This window comes from Psammomys obesus, unplaced genomic scaffold (assembly GCF_907164565.1).
Source record: "Psammomys obesus unplaced genomic scaffold, mPsaObe1.curated_primary_1811, whole genome shotgun sequence".
NCBI lineage: Eukaryota > Metazoa > Chordata > Mammalia > Rodentia > Muridae > Psammomys > Psammomys obesus.
In genome coordinates this window covers 286,721-310,023 of record NW_026596091.1, presented here as the reverse complement: position 1 = coordinate 310,023, position 23,303 = coordinate 286,721, and the positions used below count along the sequence as shown (strand labels likewise).

Below are 23,303 nucleotides of genomic sequence, written 5' to 3'. Positions count from 1 at the left end.
GGAAAAAGACTGGAGAGACAAATTTACAAGTCCGGAAATTCAAAGCCTGTTTGGCAAACAGAAACCAGCAAAGGCAAGAATAAGATTGTCCGCTGAGGCCACCCAAAACAGGGTGGCTCTATTAGTAGATTACTAGTAGAATTACTAGTGGATTTCAGCCTCATGAATAAGACCCTGGACTTTGGTCAATTATAAATGTGAACTAAAAATCTCATATTAGTAGTTGTTACAGTAGAGACTAGAAACTAATACAAGACAGAGAGCAAATATCTGGGTCAAATTAACACTACTCTACTTTTAGGGTGTAGAAGCATCCAGGAAATAAACAAATGAACAGGTGTTTCTATTTGCGAGTACAACACAGGATACGTGTTTTATATAAAAGGTGGTATTGGCTTAGCTTCAGCAAACTGAGATGGGAACATCCAACATTTCAAAGGAAGCTGCAGTTCTGCATTTTTATAAGAACACATCTCATTTTAATTGTTGGTAGCTATTTTAAATTCTTCTCAGTGCCATGCAGGCTGAATAGAACACATCTGCTTGGCCACATCCCGCCCATGAGGCTCCAATTTGCACCCTGTGGTCTATTGTATGCTTGCCTCTGGGCTGAGCATTGAAGATGATGTGTCTGTCCTCTAGAAGCTCATGGTGAGGGCAGGAAGCAGACAAAATGACTGGATCTTTGGTAGAACTAGTAAACAATTGTGGCAGGGGTCGGGGATGGGGGATGAGAGATTGTTTCTCCCTGGATCATAAGAGAAAAGGACAGTGAGGAAGGCTTCTAGGAAGAGCTGATGCCCACAGTGAGTCTTGCATGATAAGGTGGGAATCAGAAGTGGGCATAGCTTGAAAGGGAGCATGTGGTATGGGGACCAGCTAGAGCAAGGGCCAGGAGGCCTAAAGTAAGGGGTGTGACACATGAAACAAAGGCAAGTTTAAGACATAGCTGGAGAGAAGAGGTGAAGGACAAGACATGCATGACTGGATTCTGAGTTTATCTTGAGGATAAGGGAAGCTATGGTAGGAGCTGAAATGTGGCCCCTAAGGATATATTCAAGCCCTAGCCTGCCTCATTTGTAAATGTGACTCTGGAAACAGGTTCTCTGCAAATGCTGTAAAGTTAAATTGAGGGCATTGGATTAGGATGGACCTGAATTCAGTCATAGGCATCCTCAAAAGAAGACAGACTTTGCACATAGAACTGAGAATGACATGTGACCAGGAAGGCAGAGGTTAGACTCAGGAATCAACATCTCCCAATCAAAGAGTATGTAGCACTGCCAGAAACTGGAAGAGGTCACCAAAAATCATTCCTTGATTATCACAGAGAGACACCCTTTGCATCTTTGACTTTGAACCTCTGACCTCCAGAAGTATTCTACTGGCTTATAGTCACCTAGTTTGCAGTATTTCATTATGGCAGCCCAGGGGAAAAAAAAAAAAGAGTACATCTAGTATTTCAATAAACCTTTAAAATAACTGATGCAGAACAAAGGAAATGGCTTGGGGAAGTACTGTCCTTATAAGCTGGAGGACCTGAGTTAGATGCCCAGAACCCACATTAAAAACCAAATAAAGACTGGTGTGATATCAGATGCTTGTACTCCCAACACTGTGGAGGCAGAGACAGGTGGCTAACTGGGGCTTGCTGGTTTCCAGTCTAGCCTCAGGTATGGGTTCCAGGAAAATGTGAGATCCTGTCTAACTAAAAAGATGCAACATCTGAGATTATCCTCTGACCTCTTTAGGCAACTATGTGCACATGGGTACATGTACACACACACACACACACACACACACACACACACACTGATGCCACTTACTATGTGGTCAAATATTCATTCTGTATTCACAATGGCCTGAGAAGCAGACAGTTGTTTGACAGACTAGGACACTGCAACCAGAGAAGTGATGGATCCTGCCTAATTCCACACAGCTGATAGTGCCTGATAGAGCTAAGCTGTGACTAAAGGTGGTGGTTCCCAGCCCCTGCCCTGGGCCACCTTAGCGCCAAAGTGGACACTCTCATGTGTCACACAGTCTAGAGTCACTGGTTACCCCCTCCCTCTGCACTACTCTAAACAGCCTCCCCCGGGGACCCTCGAGGATTAGACAGAAAGAAAACATGAAAAACATTTAGTAAACTGCAGAAAACATTCAAGGAGGAGACACAAGAATTCAAAGTGGGGCTAGAGAGATGGCTCAGTGACTCAGAATGCTTAATACCTAGCCAGAGAATCAGAGTTCAGTTCCTACTGCTCACAGTGGGTAGCTCATAATGACCTCCAGTAGGATCTGCTGCCTCTGGCCTCTGAATGTTCATATCCACACTCAGGAGCACACACGCTTAAAAATAATAAAAACAAGTCTTAAAAAAAATAAAAATAGAGGTCAAGCCTTCCAGGACATAGATAATCTACTCTAACTATTGTTCTGAGGTAGGTGGAGGCACCTCTCAGCCCCATCCCCTAGTATACACAGGAAAGCTCCTATTCTCTTACAAGGCTGCTACCCAGGACCTCAGGTGCTGACCATGGCATAGTCCCTAATTTCTTTTTTTTTTTAATTTTTTTGAACTTTTATTAATTATACTTTATTCACTTTGTATCCCCCCATAAACCCCTCCTAATCACACCTTCCCTCCCCCTTCTTCACGCATGCCCCTCCCCAAGTCCACTGATAGGGGAGGTCCTCCTTTCCTTCTTTCTGATCTTAGTCTATCAGAGCTCATCAGGAGTGGCTGCACTGTCATCTTCTGTGGCCTGGTAAGGCTGCTCCCCCCTCAGGGGGAGGTGATCAAAGAGCAGGCCAATCAGTTTATGTCAGAGGCAGTCCCTCTTCCCATTACTATGTAACCCACTTGGACACTGAACTGCTATGGGCTACATCTGTGAAAGGGTTCTAGGTTATCTCCATGACACTCATGAGCTCAGTTCTTCAAGCTTGAATCCATTCTCCTGGAAGCCCCTCCCAGCTTTCTTTACTGCAGGTTTTGAGCTCAGAACCAATCCCATCTAAACTACAGAATGTGTTCAGCTACAATGACTGATTCACATTACTGAGGAGACAGGCAGGATATTAGTTTTGTTTGTTTGTTTTTCTGTTGCTATGAGTAAAAGCATGACAAAAAGTAAGTTAAGGAAGAGGGAGTCGGTTTTACCTTATGATTCCAGAGAGAGTCCATTGTGGTGTGAAAGACAGGGTATACAGCAGGAGAAGAAAGCTACCTCATCACATTTTCCATCCACAAACAGGAAGAAGAGATGTGGGACAACGCAATAAACCCTCAAACCTTTCATGCTTTCTGCAGCAAGATTCCAACTATTAAGGTCCACCTAGTGCCACCAACTGGGGACTGTGTATTTAAATACATGAGTTTTGGGGGGTATTTTTCACTCAAAGCAGTAACAGTCAGAAACACCTGTCTAAGATCAGACAGCCAGAGTATCCTGTCCACTATGTTTTCTGTGTCTGCCTATGGTACATTTAGTCCAAGCAGCTGTCTTCTGAGGAAGAATCTGAAGAGGAGCTGACATTGAGACATGTTATACATCATTTTTTTCTTTATTAATTATACTTTATTCACTTTGTATCTCCCCTGTGGTTCCCTCCCTCCTTCTGTCCCAATATCTCCCTTCCTCCCCCCTCTGCATGCATGCCCCTCCCCAGGATATTCATTCTTTTTTCTTTTTCTTTTTTTTTTTATATTAATCACAGGTTATTTACTTTGTATCCCAGCCATAGCCCCTCCCTCATTTTTCAGGGATTATTTCTATAGTTCGTTATATGTCATTTTTATGGTCTGGCACCAACCAAACCTTTCTCTCTTTTAGGTATTTTTACATAGGAACTTGTTGAGGGAGAGAAGTCCTTATTTGGTGCAAGCTTATCCCTAATATCTTGTGAAGGACCCAACCTCAGTGGGTTTGAAAGAATCCAAGATGGTAGCCTATCTTTTTATTTATTTATTAGTTTGTTGTTTGTTTTTTGAGACAGACTTTCTCTGTGTAGTCTTGGCTGTCCTGGAACTCGCTCTGTAGATTGGGCTGGCCTCGAATTCAGAGATCTGTCTTCTTCTGCCTCCTGCTTTTAAAGGTATGCATCACCACTGCCTGGCTAGCCTATCTCTTTTATAATTAGTGCATGCCATAAGCACTGAATTTCCATGTTCCCAGGTATATTATATTCTTTATATTTAGATGTATTTGGCTATGGATTACCTCATTCTCAAAGGAACCTGTAGGCTAATGGGAATGAACACAAGAATACCAATCATTTCGGCTTCCCTAAGACTCACAGATGAGCCTTCTCATTCATGACTGTTGCCATCTTCTTTCATAGTTAGTGGGGTTTTTTTGTTTGTTTGTTTTTTGTTTTTTTAGTCAATTAATTTTTTTTGCCCTCTCTCACTTAAACAAATGTTTTGGGTTTATCTTAAATAATACTACCCACAAATTCACAGGTTTAACTGAACTATTTTCTATTACACAGTGTACTAAAAAGCTAACTGTTAAAGACAAATAAAAACATATGGGGTGTCACCTCACCTCAGAATGCATCAGAGTAGGTGGCCCCATGGTGGGAGACACAAAGTGATTTCCCTGGAGACCCACTTATGCTAGGATAGATGTATTTGGACTGTCATAACAGGAAACAACCTTTATGTCCTCAGATCCTGACTGGCTGAGACACAGCAGGATCATTGATTTGAAAAGTAGAATCTAGAGGCAGGAAAGAGTTAAGTCTGTGCCTTCCACCGAAGGATCTCAGCAGTTTGCACTCCACAGCTTTCCACCACCTAACTGGGACACTGGTTATTCTCATTTTGACTTTCCAGGCCAAAGGTTATGGTCAAGGGGGTCTGTTATTTAAGGATAAATCCTTCCTATTTTTAAATTTGTATCTTATCTGCATATGGTTATGTATGTGCATGTTCATGTGTGCATGTGTGTGAGTACACATATGTGTGAGCCTGCATGTGAAGGCCAGAGTATAACGTTAGGCGTCATTCTTCAAAGGCTGTTTCCTTTCTTTGTGATAGGGTCTCTCATGGCCTGGAAGTCTTCAAGTAGTCTGTGATAGATGGCCAGTGAGCCTGGGAATGCACCTGACTCTGTATCCTCAGTGCTGAGATCACAAGCACATACCACCATGCTGGGCTTTTCTTTTTCCACATGGATTCTAGGGATTTAACTCAGGGCCTTGTGCTTGCACAGCAAACATTTTACTAACTGAGCTGTCTCCCAGCCTGAGGTTCATATTTCTCAATCTTCTGTTTCCACAAACTCACAAAGTTGAATGATATTTCTTTGGGAGCCTGTTCTGGTATTATACTGGTGGGCTGTAATCTCTAGAGTTTGCATTTAACAACATCCCAATGAGGAAAACACATCAAAAATCAAACAAAGTTACAATGGTCTCTAAGAAAACTTGAACTTGTCTTTATTTTATTAAAATTAAATGATACACATACTTCAGAACTTTCTCTATCAACAGCAAAAGCATTCATGTTTGAAGTTTTGAGGAAATCAGGAATACATACCCAAACATAGTAAAGGCAACATACAGCAAGCCTATAGCCAAAATCAAACTAAATGGAGAGGAACTTACACCTGTCCCACTGAAATCAGAGACAAGGCAAGGCTGCCCACTCTCTCCATATCTCTTCAACATAGTACTTGAAGTCCTAGCTAGAGCAATAATTGATATTTAATGTTCTTCTAATTTGTTCTCTGATAGTTTCCCTTCCCTGGGGACTGTCTGGGATTACTGGGTAGAGAAGCTTAGCATTCTGTGTAGATCTTCAGCAACACACTTCCCTTTCCTGTTCTCTTCTTTCTATTACAGAATGTTGTCCCTTTGCACAATGAATGGTCTCCATACCTTACAGTGACACTTTTCTCTCCTTCCATCATCTCAGAGGGCTGGCTCTTCCTCCTGAAAAATTGTTTCTAAATGAAAAAAATCTGTGGCAAGAGGGAAAGCAGACAGGACTTTAGGCCTTTGCATGTCAACAGAAAGTAGCTGGCTTCCCATTGTCTATGGGTCTAGACCTCGAAGGATTGTCGTGTCTTTGTTTCTCCATTTGCTAGGAAGCTATATGAATCTCCTAATGTGAGCAGGACTGAACATGTCCTTAGCATATCTGGTAATCAAAGAAACACAGAAAGAGGTACCTTGTTTCAGCTCTAACAGAGGCTAGCCTTTACCCTGGAATACTTACTTTTCACTTCCTATTTGGTATTTGGAGCCTCTCAGATGACCACTAAGGTCTGGCTTGTCTTTCACCTCTGCCTTGACAGCAGGTCTAAGCTATCTAGATGCTTCTCCCAGGTGTTCATGATGTGGTGTGGGGCCTGCTGACAGGGAGAGAGACAGCAGCCCTGTGGTGTCCTGGCAGAGAAGTGGGGACAACTGGGCTGAGATGAGAAGGGCATTCTTATAGCCTGGGAAGCCGATTCTAGAACCCTGTGAATGAAATTTCAGAGCTCCCAAGGTTTCTAGAAAATCTGGGAGTCTGAATTTTTCTGAATGTCTGTAAAAAAAAAAATAATTCTGTGCTCAAACCAAATCAAACTCTAGGGCTGTTAGTTTAATTCAAGCAAGCAAGGAAGCAAGCAAGCAAGCAAACAAACAAACAAAACATCTGATTTAAAGAGACAAAAAGAATGCTTTACTGCCTCCACCACAGCAAAGTACTACAACAGCTCTTTGAACCACACAGCTTCCAGGGCTTTCCACATTCTAGTTACTCATTCTGGAGAGTGCGCTCTTGTAACCCACATGATTCTTGCTTTTGGAGTCTCTTTTCCTGAGTGTGGCAGAGATTGTGGCATGAACAGAACATGGCCAGAATGACAAGATATACATATATGAACATGATTGCAATGCCTGTCTCGGGGGGCTTTTGTTCATGCTGGTGTGGAGGAAGGAACTTGTCACACAGTGAAGCTACCTATGGAGAGATTTCTGTGGCAAGGGACCACTGAGGCATGCCAGACTACAAGCAAGGAGAAATTGAATGTCTTAGTTACTTTTCTATTGCTATGATAAAACATCATGAGTAAGGCAATTTAAAAAAGAAAACATTTAATTTGGCTATGGCTTCAGAGATTAGAGCCATGACAGCAAGTAAAGGAACAGCTGAGATCTTACATCTTGATCCACAACCATGAGGCAGAGACAGAGACAGAGAGACAGAGAGTGCACTGGGAATCGAAGGAACCAGTTGAAAGCTCAAAGCCCACTCCCCAGTGACACACTTTCTCCAAGAAATACCAAATACTTCCACCTACTGGGGACCAAGAATTCAAATACATGAGCATATAGGGACCATTCTCATTCAAACTATCACATTGAGGAACTTAAAGTTACCAACAATCACATGAGTAAGGAAACAGATCCTTCCTCATTTGAGTCCCAGAAGAAATGGGAGCCCTGTGGGTACCATCTTGGTTTTAGTCCTGTAGAAGAATCAGGAAAGCCACGCTTAGAATTCTGACTTACAGAAATCAGGGAATAAAATACAATGTTGTAAACCACAAAGTTATTGATACATTGGCACATATCAACAGGGAACTAATCACAATGTGACTTGCCTCTTACCTACCTACTTTTAGAACTCTAAAAGATATTAGTGACTCATGTGAGACCCAAGTCCTTCAGTAGAATAGCAACTCACAGCAGGCCTAATCACACTGCAGGAGGCAAGTCCTCAAAATAATATAGATTATTTTCCTCTTGGCAAAAGACAAGACATGCATGCAGATGTTCTGACTCATACAAACATGAGGCTTGAGCTCCTAATGTACACAAAGCACTGGGCCAGATCTTGTGAGGCAGAACTAAAAACCCACAGCAACTGGGAGTAGTAAGAACTTAGAAGCCTCCTACCTCAGCCTCAGGAGTAGCTGATGATACAGACATGGACCACTAGGCCTGGGTTCATCTATTTTTTAAATCAAATACTATATGGGTTATTACTATAGAATGTGATACACAGGTAGTATTGGAAAAGATAAAGCTTGAGCATCCCTATTATCCTTAGACATCATCACTTATCATTAGACTCTCAGAAAATGAGTGCCTTTGCTGACCTTTCTTCTCTGGACAATACACACGTGTACCTGTCCAGGGAAAGGGGAGACAAATTGCTGCAAATCATGACCCTTTTCACTCCCCCCTTCTTTCCAAGCCAGATGCCAGCACTCTCTACTCTGCCAAGGGACAGGCATCATAGGATCGCCAAGCCCCCCATGAATTGGCTTCAGCTCCAGGCCTCTGAGCTGCTGTAAAAATGCAAAATATTCCAACCATTTTAATTACTGGGAGTTGCATAAGCCAGAAACCAGTTTATTCAAAGCAGAAACAGACCAAAAGAAAAAAAGTTTTTTCATTGTGCCTTCAGGCTCTCCCTGCCACCAGCCTCCAATCACAGGCTCAAAACAAAACAAACAAACAAACAAAACAAAACAAATAAACAAAAATCCTCCTCAGGTATGTGCAGTTTCTTCTAGCATGTGTTGATATGACATCAAATTCTTCTCTGGGCAGACTGAATACTTATAGTGGTATGGTGTAGTCAGAGAATCCTCAGTTTTCTTTTCATTTTTTTTTAAATTCACTTTTCATCCCAATGATAGCCCCCTTCCTCCTCTCCAACTAGTCCCACCCTCCTTTCCTCTTCCCCATATCCCCTCTTTCCTACCCCTCAGAAAAGGGATCCCCTCCTCTACCTATCCAACCTAGCACATCAAAGCAATAACAGACCAAAAAGAATACATATTTTCACTGTGTAAATATTTACCAAGTGGCTCTCCTAGACAAGAAGCCCTGATTTGTGGTGTCAGCCAATTTCTGTGGTATAAACACTCCCATCAAGTTGCACTGTGATATCACTCACTATAGAACTGAAAAGACGCACAACAGTGGAACGTTGTGTAATGTTACTACCAACTGAAGGAAAATAAGTGGGAAGAACCTCAAGAATATGAGCTTGAGAAAGTAAAAAATAATTTTATCTCTTTTAAACTTTTAGGTGGTAGGAAAATGATACTTGCTTAGTAGAAACCATACTCCAGGTTTTATACTTTTCATCATTTTCTGACTCAGATAACTCTGGAAAATATAGCAATGAATTCTACTGAGCCATCAGCCAGTTCTGGCACACCACAGGGACTCTGGGATCCTATTCTTCAGCACTACAGTAAACAAGGAGGAGGCCAAGTGAAAAGAGAAAAAATGTGAGCAATGAAAGACTCTGAAAAAGACCTAGAAGATGGATGGATATGAAGGAAAGGAAAACAATATTAGTGTTTGTAAAAGATCTTCTTTGAGCTTCAGTTTCCTTGATTATAAAATGGGCATATAGCAATGAGGAGATGGCTCAATGCACCAAGTGCTTGCTGTGCAAGCATGAGTACCTGATGTCATAGCTCTAGGAGTAATATATAAAAACTGGATGCGGAACATGCTTGCAGTCTCAGTGCTAGGAAAGTAGAAATTTGCAGATCTCTGTAGCTCACTGGCTGGTCAGCTCACCTGAATCATTCAAGGAGAGACACTGTCTCAAAAAATAAGTCGAAGAGTGATAGAAGAAGACAGTTCTTGTCAACCTTGGACCTCCACACTATGTGCAGCACGCGCGCGCGCGCATGCTCGTGCGTGCGCGCGCGTACACACACACACACACACACACAGGTAACATATCTATTATTTAGGTTGGGAAGACTGAAGAAGACATCAAAGCATAAGCCCCTTGTAGAAGTTTATAACTAATGTTACCTCATGCCTACACATACTTTGTGAATGGCTTCTTGGGCAAATTCATTGTCATCAAGGATATCTGTAGATATCCTTAAACACAAGGCCCAAGGGAAAAGTCCAAAGAAATGTACATGACATGCAAGAACAGATTGTTCTTGTAGAAGCTTCAGTTTTAGATGTCTTGGTTCCATAAAAAAAAATACCTGAAAACAATTCAGAAACCAGTGAATTGCAATATTTCCAGGGCCAAAACTGTCTAGGGAAAGATGAAGGCATGACCAATCTTGAGCAAAGGACAGAGAAGACCAAAGAGACCGCAGTTGGTGCTCTGAGCTCAGCCATCATCACCATCTAGTGAGATGGGTTTTTGGCAGTGGACACTGCTTCCATCAGAAAGTTAAAGGGATGGGAATAAATGCACTTGACACTAAGCCTGAAAAATCTGAGTTTGACACCCAGGACCCATATGTTGGAAGAAGAAAAACAACTCCCACAGGTGGTTCTTTGACCACCACATGTGCACTCTGCTGCACACAGGCACACAGGCATACACATACAATAAATGTAAAATATGTAATTAAAAAGAAAGACAATGTCAAGGTAACAACATGAGTTCCCAGCCTACCTATCAATTATCTTAGAGGAGCAAGGACAGTACCACTATGACTGGCTTGCTGGCTCTTTTGAGTTGGTTGTACATAGATCACCTCTTGGAACCTCTCTGAGAATCCAAGTTCAAGGATCTAGATCCAAGAAACTCTCATGCTGGATTAATGATGGTGATACTGACATACACACTATCTTTCTCTTCAATTCATTTGTTGGTTAGTCTTATCTTTTGGTATTTGTTAAGTGCCTACTGTGTGTAGGTACTGCACTGGGCATTTGAGAATCACCCAGGTTGGGTCTAGAGGAGAATCAAACATTTCAACCATTAGGGGCAGCCAGAAAGTGAGAGATATTCAGATGGACAGCTAAAAGACACACTGTAAGTGGGGCACAGAGGAAAACCAGAAGAGTTAGCAAGCATTCAGAAACTAGTGCCCCTAGCTTATTCCTGGCAGATGGAGGCGGAGAAGGGAGGGCAGAGGGCATGAAATGATACAACATGGCACTAAGGTAACAGAAGTTTAGGACAAGTCTGCTGTTATGTAACTGTGGGGTGGTAGTCAAATGATGCTCTATATGAATGGTGTCACCTCCAGTACAGCTTGGGGTGTTATGGGAAGAGGCAGATCAGAGAGGGCCTTGTAATGTCTTTGGAGTTTTAGGTTTTGTTCAGAATACCATGGAATATGAACTGATGACTTGAAGCAAAGCCTAGTGTGGTTTCAGGTTTATGTTTGAGAAAATGGTGGACAGCTGTGAATCAAGAGAGGTACCTGACAGAAAAGGACCCTGGGCAGCAGGTGTGGGGCTGTTGACACTGTCTGGAAAGACTCTCCAGGTTAGATCCAGGGTGGGAACAGTGAGAGTGGGAAAGGGGTGGGTAGTAGTGATGTCCTGTTCAAGATTCTGTAGGACATGGCAAATGGTGATGTCATTAGAGGGTATGAGTAATACTGGAAGAGATGGGGGAAGAAGACAGTGAGTTCAGGACAATTAAAGCCTGATTAGCTCATAGGATTTGCAAGTGAAATTGTCACAGGAGGATGGTCAGGAGACCAGAGGGACACTGTTGCCATATGAATCTCATTCCAGTGAACACAGCACATTGGGCAGTCAAGGCCAGGAGAGAAGCTGGGATTAAGCAAGGTGACAGGGGAGGCTAAAGGGGAAAGCAAGGAAATTGAAGAGCTGGAAGTTTGTGCCACTGAGCCAGAAGGTACCAGACAGGAGGTAGAAAGTGACAGACCAGAGACAGAAGAACTTCCACAGTTAGGTATCAAGAAGGATGAGAGCTGTGGTGTCAAATACCCTTTGGACTGCCCACCACAGGACAAGTCTGTTCCATCTGTGTCAGGCTCCACCAAGGCGAGCTCACAGTACCTTTACAGAAACATGATCTCCAGCCCGGTGTGGCAGGAGCCTGACCACATGTCCATCTACTCTTTCCCCGAACCAGCAGTGCTGGCTGGCTGAGACAACTTGTGTGGGGCAGAGCCTGATACCTTCAGAAAAGCCACAGGGGAGCTAACTCCTCACTGTTAAAGGCAGAATGCAGTAATTCCAAAGGCATAAGGAACATATTAAACTAGGCTTGTGGGGGAAGTTCTGGTTCCTCCACTTCATATTATCCTTTGCAGAAATAATTGACTGCTTGAACATACAGTCATTAAAAGAAAATCAAGAATTGGAATATTTAACTCGATTTCCCCATTTCTCACCACCCCAGAAAACACAGGACACAAACCGACTCTACCACACACATGTGTTTTCTGGCTTTAAATTTCTGGGACTAGCTGTCTACGGAAAGAAATTCGAAAACTCCAGTATTCACGTGAACATAGCCAGAGACCTTACAGAAGGGTCTTCGCTTCTCTGGCAGGGCTCGGAGTGGGAGAGCTGGGAAGAGAGACACCCTACAATTTTACTGCCATGAAATTTGTTACAGGTGGAAGCCAGGAAAGGTGTTTACTGCCTGCTGGTACCAGGCACAGAATGAACCTGAAAAACCCGCCTTCTTAGGCTCTTAATTGCCCCGTGTTGGGGAGCAATTCTGTTGAAGGTCTGACTAGGGCTCCTGGTAATGGGTGGACTAGGATGTCTATTGCTTGGAAAAAGCTATTTTGAATATAACGATTTTCACATGGACTGTGGCTTTGGGGAAAGGCACTGTGGTTAGGGTGGTCTAGAATTGGATAAGGGAAGGAAGCTGAGGTACTTCCTTATGTGGCCGCGGTCCCGACCTAGGTTTGTCAGTACCTTCTCTGGGTTGAACTTCCAGAGCCCCACTTGGAAGAGCGGGACTGTGGCATTCTCTGCTGTGTTCCCAGAACTCTCCATGGACCCCCAAGTCAGTGAATCGCAAGTGTGTCCCTTCCCAAGTAAGCCTCCCTTAAATTGACATGCAGCCAGCCCAGGGGTGGAGGAGCTCAGGCAGCTGCGGACCCAGACGGGATGTTGACTGAGAGCTTCGTGGCCATCAGATGGGAAGGGTTCGCTTCACCAACTCAAGGCACCTGCACCCACTGGCTGGCGTGGATATGTCCCTCTCCAGGCTTCTCAGAGACAGGCAGGCTGAAGGTTCAGAGAACGAATGTTTTCTGGCTTACAGCGCCCCCTAGCATTAGCTAGAGGGATCGGGTCCATGAGCCCCTCTGAGGAACTGCCACCTTTCAATCCCAACACTGGACAGACAGCTGGACTACTGCCGACAGATCCAAATGCAGCCATTACTGATATGAGCCCTGTTGCCAATGCTCTTACACTTCAGGAAGGGAAACATGCATATGAACAATCATATTAGAGTCAATGAAATAGAACACAACAGGTGCTGTGGAGACTCCTGTAGAAGGGATGGAAAAAGGTTAAGCTAAGGAGATAACATCTAAACTGAGACTGGAAGGGCATGCAAGAGTCCATTGAGTTCTAAACACAAGAGAGACACACTTCCAGGCAATCCAGAAGACAGAAGGATTACAAACTACAAGAGGCTCCACCAAAGGCAAGATCCCAAGTCTTTCCTGTGCCTTTAATTATCACAGTCTCCCCTGGCATTCTTTGTTTTATGCCCTGGATCTTGGAAGACAGAGTAAGATGGAGTTCAAAAAATGCTGAGAGTGTGGTGGATGGACCTCAGTCTTGGGCATGGTTGTTTGGTGTCAAACCTGCTCACATGGTGATATCTCTCTTCCTTCACAGCCATTCATCTCATCTTTGAGAATTTCCCCTGGAATCGTAGACATTTATTATTATTATTATTATTATTATTATTATTATTATTATTATTATTATTATTATTACCAAGAGGCATCTTGTTGGGGATAATAAATTTTAATCTTTTATCCAATAAACATGGAGATTTGTGCCTGAACAAGGGAAATGACTTGTAGTGGTTGGGAGTGTCACTAGTCAGCAGCCATGTTTGTCACAGGTCTCAGGGCTGGATATTGTTCTTTTCACCCTAACCTCCTTTTCCTCTCAAGAAATGGGGTATTCACACATATATTTGTAAAACATACCTGGCATGCTTTCAGAACGTATCATAGAAAGGGAAATGAACACAGAAGGTAACTCTCTGAGTCACATAGCATTATACAATATTGGTCAGCTCAGAAGGGTCTCTTCCTGTGGTTAAGAACTCTTGAGCAGGTAGCTCACCAGGGGCCAGCCATGGGATTTGAAAATACATTTATTACATACCCTGGCCTGGAAGACTTAGCCCTGTGGGTGTGACGCAGATAGAAGCCAAAGAATCAATGTTGACAACATGAACGTGGCTCTGCCTCTAGCTGACTGTGGGACACTGAGTAAATTCTTTCATCAACCCTTATTTTTCTCATATAGAACAAAAAGATGAACAGAGTCTAAGCAATTTTATATCTTTTTTAAATGTCTAAGTAAATACCTCCTATAGGTCTACCCTCTGAAATTTGATACATAGGATATGAATATGTCCTCATCTAGAAAATTTCCAATGAAGAGAGTAGGTAACCTGGGTTTGAGGACAAGGCAGGTGTTGGTTGAAACTTCTTCAGATCGCCCCCAGAAAGCAGGAGAGCTAATATCCTCATTCTTACCCAAGCTTCAGGTCCATTCAATCTTGCTTACCAAATGAACTAGAAAAAGCAATTTTTACATAGTATTTAGTCCTGTGAACAACCTAGTGTCCAGATGATAGCTGGAAGGACCCACATGAGGACTTAGGAACACCTCCTTCTCATTCCCAGGGTCATGACTAAGCTAACCTTGCAGAGGTGGGCAGAGAAGGACATCTAGATCAGAATTCTCTTTGTGTCCTCTGAAGATCCCAAATCCTGGGTGAGCTGAAGTAGAAAAATCAAGAGGAAATAAACCCAAATTGGCACTTTTTAACAAGGAAAATAATCATAGGACACCATACTTTGATGAGGAAGTAGCTGCCAGAACAAGGCACACTTCTGATGTCCTCTTTGAAGAATCTGCCCGGTGACACATAGCAGAAAGTAGGTGCCTGGCACTTGTCTTGCATTCCAGAAAAGTGTTTTCCCTTGGAGCAAAAACAATCTGCACTTTGAACAAAATGGCCTTGCAATAGGAAAGCAGAGAAAAGAGGCCTCTAGTCTGTAAGATGTTTATTCCAAGTGGATTTGTCTGCAAACCCTTCTAAAGTCTTCCACATGACTGGTATGGAGCAAGGTTCAACAGATCTCTCAAATCTCACCAAGTATGTCCTTATTCATCCTAGTTCCTCAGAGTGGCCCTATAAAGCCTATGGTTTGGGCCTCAAGTAACTACTGACTATAGGACACTCAAGTCTCTTAGGACTTTCTGAGGACTAAAAAAGCAGTATGGCCTCCAAGCATTAGAAAAGGAAATAATATGGTTATATGGTTACATTATATATGGTACTAAAAGAGTAGTGACTGGGCCACAGTATCATGGAAAGGAATTAAGGAAGGGAGGGGCTTCAGAGCTGGGGGGGGATAAAACAGGAAGTTATGGGAACTGGGTTCTCTTCTCTATAGCTGGAATGCTTGGGGGGATTCTTGTAAGCCTTTGGGAGGTTGAGGCAGGAGGACTGAGAATTCAAGGCCAGCCTGGGCTACATAATGAGACCCTGTCTCAAAATAACAGTAGCACCAACACTAACAAAAAAAACAAAACAACCTAGCAAGGGCCATACACTCAGAACTAATGTTACCACAATACTCTGTTTCTGCCCCTTAAGGAGTCTCTTCTCTTGGGGGTAATCCAAGGGGTTCCCTTACATTTTTTCCTCACTTGTTGCAAGTTTTCAGCATTTCTGCAGCTACAACACAGTTCTCCTTTAAAACCAGACAAAAACATAAGGTGAGAGAGAAAAGGAGAAAGATTGCTACAAAAGAGCACTGTGTGTTAGATGGAACTGCTGCTAAGTCCAGGGGCATATGTCTCTTTTGGTAAGAACAGTAGTGGGAAAGTGTAAAGGGAGTACCCCCTTTCAGAGCCTGTTTCCCCCGCTGGAAGGTACACATGATACTTGTTCTTGCTTTTCCCAACTAGAAGGGATATGTAAACAAAACAAGATTGTGTATGGAATCCTTCTTTTAAAAACACATAGTACAGGCCAGGGGTGGTGCTGCATATCTATAACTCTAACAGTGGGGAGCCTGAGGCAGGAGGATCTTGAATTCAAGGTCATAGTGAGGCTGTGTCTCAAAAAGACAGAACAACAACAGTGAGTATTAATACACACACACACACACACACACACACACACAGTCAAGATGTTACTTAAAATAGGGTGGTAATAACATTACCAATATTCTTCTGTTACCGTTAGTCACCTAGGATCCTGGATAGTTTTCTTCAGAATTGGGTTTAATTCCATTTTTGGATCACTTTATTTCAAAGTTCCTTTGCTGAAGGAAAAAATGCTGTCTGCCACCAGTGAGACCAGCTATTATACTCCCCCTTTTCACTATATTCTGTCCTTTAAAAAAGACCCAGACCTTTGCAGTTGCTCTTCTTCTTGCCTGATGTCACCTCAGAGGACTCGTCCTTCACTGTCCCACTTTAAGTCATTCTAACCTAGGTCTACATCTATTCTAGCTTCCTCATAACACTTGCACAATCACCCTGGTTGCAAGGGCTTTGCTTGGCATCCAAAATAGTGTTTGTTGTATAATTCCACAAGTCCATTTACTCCCAGTGACAATTACCATAGCCATCCCCAAAAGGCAGAGGTATGGGGAGGAGGAAAGTGGGAGGAAGATGATGTCGTCTGTCCAAGTGTTTCCTCTTACTACCTGCTCTCTCTAGGAAAGGTAAGAAAGCATTTCTAGACTTTTTCCAAGAGGCAGGATCAAGGACTCAAGAGCAGTAGCCTCCAGGGCCCCTTGGAAGGGATTGTCCTGGCTGGCTGGGTGGCTGAGACTGGATCCTTGTTTGGGTCGAAGGCGCACAGATGGCCGGTGGGCGTAGGGTGATGGGGCTGTGGGGCGCCGCTGGAGAGCACACTGGCCCAGGACGCGCCCAGCCCACCCACTCCCGTGCCCACAGTCGCATTATTCCCTATAAGGATCTGAACAGTCCGGGCCGGCCCCTCCCTTTCGCCCCGGGCCCCCCGGCCCCGCCCCTTTTTGGAGGGCCGATGAGGTAATGCAGCGCTACCATTGGTCGGAGGCGGTGCCCCCCCCCCGAGCTCCCAAGGGGCTGGGTCCCCTCGAGCCCCTATATCTCTGGGCAGCCCTAGCCTCTGCTCACAGTGGGCAGCGGGCAGCCTCTGGCGCGGGGAAGCTTCTACTCCCGCTTCTCCACTTCCCGATCCTTCTCCCGGAGCCTGGCTCCGGGGACTCGTGCTCCAGTCATCCAAGGCCACTTCGCCGCTTCCGCCGGGCAACTTGGAGAGCACTACCCCAGAGCTCAAAGTTGCCCACCGTGCACGGTCAGACCCAGGGAGTGAGCTCGGATTGCAGCATCCGCGCCAGCTCTAGGCAACTTTGAAGAGAAGAGTGGCAGTCCCCGCAGCGGACCACAGCAGCTAGGATGACTCCCTGGCTCGGGCTGGTCGTGCTCCTTGGCTGCTGGAGCCTTGGGCACTGGGGCGCTGAAGCGTGCACATGCTCGCCTAGCCATCCCCAGGATGCCTTCTGCAACTCCGACATTGGTAAGCACTCTGGGAGGCCCCAGACAGCCTGCCCGCTGTATGTAGCAAGAGACTCAGTTTCCCTGGGCGGGGGCTCTGTATGGGGAGATGCCTTGCGAGGGGATCACCGCAGTAACCTAATGGTTTCTGGCAGGCAGGGGTGAACAAGATCCCTACTTGACATCTTGAAGGGAAAAGAGCTGAGGGAGGAGGGTGGGAAAGGGCTCTGAAAGTTGGAACTGAAGTTCTGGGACCTCGAGTATGCTTTACAAGAAGTTGCCAGCCTGTGCAGGCGGAGTTTCAAGAGAAAATATCCCAGTGTTCAAAGATTGCTTAGTCCCGTGCCCTTGAACTTCATTCTTTTCCTTGAGATTCCTAGCTGCAGGCTCTCCCATCAAGTGCTAATAGAAGCTTCTTGCCTGCCAAATTTGGGGGCTGGAAAGCGGGGTGGGAAACACACACACACACTCACACAGGAGAAAACTGTGGGTTAGACCTCCTCCCTGGGTGAACTCCATCTGAGTGTTGATAGCTGGCTTGAGGTGATTCGGAAGCCCCTTCCCTTCCTGAATGTATGTGAGGATGGAGAGAGTGAGTGATGGAGAAAAGCCCAAAAGAACAAAGATGTGAAGGGTCACATCACTTGTGGTGATTGTTTTCAAAGAGGCTGTGTGTTGATTAGAGAGACTTGATAAGCAGAGCCCACTGTCCAGAGGCCTGAAGAGTGTTGGGGACACTTGTGTTTGGAGGGCCCCATGTTGAGCAGAAGCTGGAAAAAAAAAATCTCTTTTCCAGCTTCTAATGCACCCAGGTCCAATGTCCCTGCTGCGTGCTTGCTGGGCAGGGGTGGGACATGAAGCCGCCCTTGGACTGTGTGGAGATTGAGAGGTGAAGAATGGAGCATGTGTGTTTAAGTATGGTCATAAAAGAGAAGAAAATTTTCCACTGGGTCTTAGGTGAGGGATTCTTACTCTGCAAGTGTGTTGTGGTGAGGAGGGGGGAGGGTGGTGACCTAGCCAGGGAGAAAACTGAGGTTGGAGAGGCATTACTGGTGGACCAGGCCAGCCTAGGGGGAAATTTGGGAGGTGGCTGTGGCGGCCAGCTCAGTCGACTTGGCAGCCCAGGGTGTTTGTGTGACCTGCAGTCACCCTTGTGGAGGTTTCCTAGGACCTGCAGACCCACCCTTCCCTGTCCCTGGGAGAGAGCCTTGCTAGCCTCTGGCTTTATGGAAGGCTTGGAAGCATCCTTTTGGATTGCTGGAGGCCTGGGGAAGGTTTTCACTCCTCTCTCCTGAGTACCCCCACCCAGATTCCTTTCCTTTCACCAGTTGGCGACTTTCTCAACTAGTTACAGCTGCTGAGTTCTGGTTTTGCTTAGCATAGAGCCTGGCCTGTGAGCTAGCAGGTGGAATCTGAGTGTGCAGGCTATGGCCCAAGTTATTTTCTGCTTCACAATGGGTTGGGTGTGTTCAGTTTGGTTTTGTAGTATGTGTATAGGAGACGTGGTTCTCATCTCTATCCCAGGTACCTTTTGCTCAGAGGTTTCTACCCTAAAAGTTTATGGAAAAGTGGCAACATGAGCCAGTGGATCCTATTCTCTGTGAAGTCTCCTGGAATGGGCTCATTGCTTTCATAAGGGAGCTACTGTAGGTCAGGACTGACAAAGTTTCTTATAATTTTTATGGGTTTATCCAAGAAACAGCTTCTTTCTCTCTCTCTTAATATACTTCCTAGAGAAAAGTTAAGTTACCCAGAAATATGCCAAACTCACAACAATGTAGTAGCAAAAAGAAAGACAGAAAAGTCTTTGTTCTGGCAGGGATCCAGACTCACTCAGCCCTCAGTTTGGTGCACTGCTCAAGGGATGAGATAATGTTTTTAAAAATGGGAGGTGTGGGTGTGGGCCTGGCTTGTTGACCTACTGCCTGACAGTAGCAGACACCATGCTGCCTCCAGTAGATGGCTCCCAACTGTCCTCTGGACACTGGAGCCACCTAAGTATGCTCAAACCAGCCTGCCACCTTCCTCCATTCTCATCCTGGCCAGATGCTATGCTGCCAAGGAAGAGTATAGCATGCTTAGCTTAGCCCTTCCTAAGTCCCCATCATCACCCCACTATGGCCTTCCCTTTCCTGTCTCATTTGCCTTTCTTTTCCAAAGCCCAGGGGACTGGCACAACCTGCTGGATAAGGAGGAGTTAAAAGGTGTTTCTATGGCAACTGCAGGCCCTGCACCCTATCAAAGTGTTTAGAAGAATAAACTACAGGGAGGCTTATCAGATACATGGTGAGGCAAAAGAAAGGGACTTGGCAGCAGTCACTTCACTTGGGCCCCTCTCCCTACTAGTCATTGCCCCTGAAATGCCTTCAAAACCTTGACTCTGAAGAAGTAGGGTCTGGCGCTGGGAATGAAAGAGGCAGCCTTGGCCAGGCAGATTTTGTTCTGGCAGTCTTAGTTCAGGAAAAGATGGCTAATGTTCAGAGTATTCTGAAAATTGGAGTAGGGTGTGTGTGTGGTTTCTGCAGAGATGGGGGTAGTAGAGAGAATTTCACTTCAGAAGGCTAACCCCTTTTCTATGTCTCCATTCACAAGGAGTAATTAGGCAGTGGTATTGGTGGGAGTGGAGGGGTGTCAGGGCTGCTCAGGGCCTGGAGTAGTAGCTGCCAGCCTTGGAGAATAGCCCTGATATTATAGAGTTGTTTTGACAAGGACCACTGCCAATGGGTTCCTTCAGCTTCAGATCTGAAGTAATTTTAGCAAAGAAGTCACTTTTAGAGAAACCTGATCCATGCCCTCTCACTCCCACATGCAAGCAGACACAAAGAAAATGAAATTATGGGACTTGAGAGAAGGGCCAACCACTGTGTGTGTATGTGTGTATGTGTGTGAGTGTGTGTGTGTGTGCGCGCGTGCATGGCTGTGAGTGTGCATAGCAAGGCTAATGTTATCTTGGGAATCCTGGCCAAGGGAGGACTGCTATTGGGCAAGAGGAAGGAAGGAAGGGAAGTCCTCAGACTTGTACTGGTGTGCAAGTACTTCAAAGATGCTATCTTAGCTCCTCAGCAACCTTAAGTGGTATTGCACCCATTTCTCAAATGCAAAATACTGAGGCTGAGTGAGGCTATGCTTATGCAAGGCCAGCAGGGACCAGGCACGAGTTCAGTCTTAATTATGGCACTTTCCAACTTTCATTGACCTCTTGACATCCAAAGGGAATGGCATTTTTATCAAGATTAGGAAAGCTTTCCTCAAAACTTCAAAAGTAGCTAAAGCAGCAGAGTTTTTATTTATCATGTTTGCTGAGGAAGAATTGATCATAGATTTATAACAGAATAACAAAAATCAAGGAAATTCCCTATGTTCTTTGGCTCTTAAAACCAGAAAAGACTCTGAAAATTATTAGGCCAAGGTGAAAAAGTGACTGGCTATGTGTCACTAAGGTCAGCCCATTGCATACAGGGAAGTGGATGACTGAGGAATGAGCCTGTGAAGAAATCTGCAGACTAGGAACCTGGTGGATTCAGAAGTTGCCCCTCTGATCGGTCTGTCCCTTTCCCAGTCCTCTGACAGACAAGACTAGAACATGGCTGGGAAGTGGCTGTGGTTTTGCTGGAACAGCAGGAACCATTGAGCTCAGCTGCTGAATGGCACATTCCAACAGGTTCATTAATGAAAAACAAAAACAACACAATTCCAGTCAGTTTTGGCTTTTACTACTTTAGCCTGTATAGACACGAAGGCCCCTTCTTTCTACATTTGTCACATTCAACTCCTGGGTGGTCTTGGGCCTTGGGAAGGGCACAGCTGGGCTCAAATCTTCTCCCCCACCCCAGTCCTGCTGGCTTTGTGTTTAGGCATTTAGTGGGTCCCTTTAGATTTTACTCTCCTCATTATGAAAGGATGCAAGTAATTGGTACCTTTTCAGACTTTTTTAGTCATGCTTTTACAGTGTTGAGTGTATTTTATGTTTGTGTGTGTCTGTGTACATGTATCGTTCATTCATTCATTTTTATCCAGCTATATACCTATTATCTAGGAACTGTTTTTATCTATCATTGGTCTCTTTTTAAAAACTCAATGTTGAGTTTTAAAATAAAGTGATTACAGAATATGAGGCATCATTCTAAATAATTAATATGCATTAGCTCACTCAAGTCTCTTAACAGTCCTATAGGCATATGTACTATTGTCTTCTTCACTGAAAAACACTGAAGCTCAGAAAAATTAGGTAACTTCTTCAGTGTTATTTCTGATAAGTAACAGAGCCTAGTATTTAAACCCATGTAGCTCACCTCTAAAGTATATTCAACTACACTATATAACATGTTTGCTACTATGCGAGATGATATTACTATGCCAATATAATAGCTCTCTATATCTACCTTCATTTATTTAGACACCCCCTATTTATGGATAGCTATGTTTCTATCAACTTTTCATCCTTATTAAGGATGCTGGAACAAATAGTCACTATATTGTCTTCCAATTCTGTGGATGGATATTTCTCTATGGCAAATGTAGAAGTGTTGGGTGGAAGGAAGGAAACTGTGATTTTTATTTTTGCTTCAGTCAACCCTCCAGAGGTGCATATTGACTTTGTCCTTTTTTAGATGTGCAACTAGAAGAATGGAGGATGGAGGATGGAGATTAGGAGATGGGGGATGGATAATGAAGGATTGGGGATGGAGAATGGAGGATGGGAATGGGGGATGGGAACAATATCACAATGCTGTGCTAGAGGTACATTAAGGGGTTTCTTCCATTTAAGACAATTTTAGACATTTTCTTGGTATTCTGAGGATTTCTACTTTTTATCTTTTTGAAAGAGAACAAAATTAAGGCCACTTAGGCCAAGTTAATGGGATCATTTTTATATCAAAAGTGAGTCATAAGTGGTAGGACAGTCACAGCCCTTGACTTGTTGCTGTTCTGGACTACTTTAGTTAGAGATGGCTGTAAGATTTTGCTTTTTAATGAGTAGTGTGCTTTTCATTACTTGAAACTTGTTTAATCTTTGGTTTGTACATGAACTCAGGTGCAAAAGTGTCTGTGTGAAATCCAGGTATAGAGTTTTGTCTCCCTAGATGGGCTCAGGGTGGCAGCAAGAAGGCTGATTCCTTTGTTCCCTCCTCCACTCACTCTTGCCTCTGAATAGTGCTTGAACTGGACAGATAAGATGACCACAAGGATGGAGGAAAACAGCTGAGGCCAAAGCAGAGTAGGCAGAGAAAGACCCTGGGGTCTTGACACTATGAGACTTAGTTTAAGAAAGAATTACACCATCATGATTGAAAGTCTTCAGTGGGTTAATGGGGATAAAGTACAATAAAAATAGCTTTTATAAGGAACAATAGTGGGCCCCACCCACCTCTTCATTGGTCCTTCCTGCACTAGATAATCCTGTTTTCTGCCTCACTCTTGACCATGCTATGCCTTCATGAGCTTCTCATTTTCTGGGTCTCACTTGGTGCCATTTTTTTCACCATCTCCATGGTATGGATGCAGAGAACCATCCCACCTCACCTAGAGTTCAAACCTGCTGCAACACGACAGCAAAAGTTGACTCCTCTGCAATAGCATGAGGCATGCCCAGAAGGCATCATTCCAAAGCTAGAACTACATTCCTGCTGTAGTGGCGCTTGCTTTGCTCTCTCCTTTTGTGATAAGTCTCATCCCATTACACAGTGGAAAGAGCATTACAGTATCTTCCTAAGCAGCCCTATCATTGGAGTTTCAATTACTAATCCACAGCACTGGACTGAGCTCCTTATTTGTATATCAGTTATTCATAAAATGGGAGCTTTCCTTTGAAGATACCCACTGAG

The 23,303-nt window shown here is 44.2% G+C and overlaps 2 protein-coding genes across 2 annotated transcripts in view; one reads left to right on the top strand and one right to left on the bottom strand.

Moving 5' to 3' along the window:
* Syn3 (synapsin III) overlaps positions 1–23,303 on the bottom strand; it is a 501,244-nt gene that overhangs the window by 255,379 nt on the left and 222,562 nt on the right. The gene's annotated exons all lie outside the window — the stretch shown is intronic.
* Timp3 (TIMP metallopeptidase inhibitor 3) overlaps positions 17,089–23,303 on the top strand; it is a 50,071-nt gene continuing 43,856 nt past the window's right edge. The window contains exon 1 of the mRNA XM_055627973.1: positions 17,089–17,500. Within this exon, the coding sequence (XP_055483948.1) occupies positions 17,380–17,500 (121 nt within the window). The 5' untranslated portion in view covers positions 17,089–17,379. The remainder of the gene's footprint in view (positions 17,501–23,303) is intronic.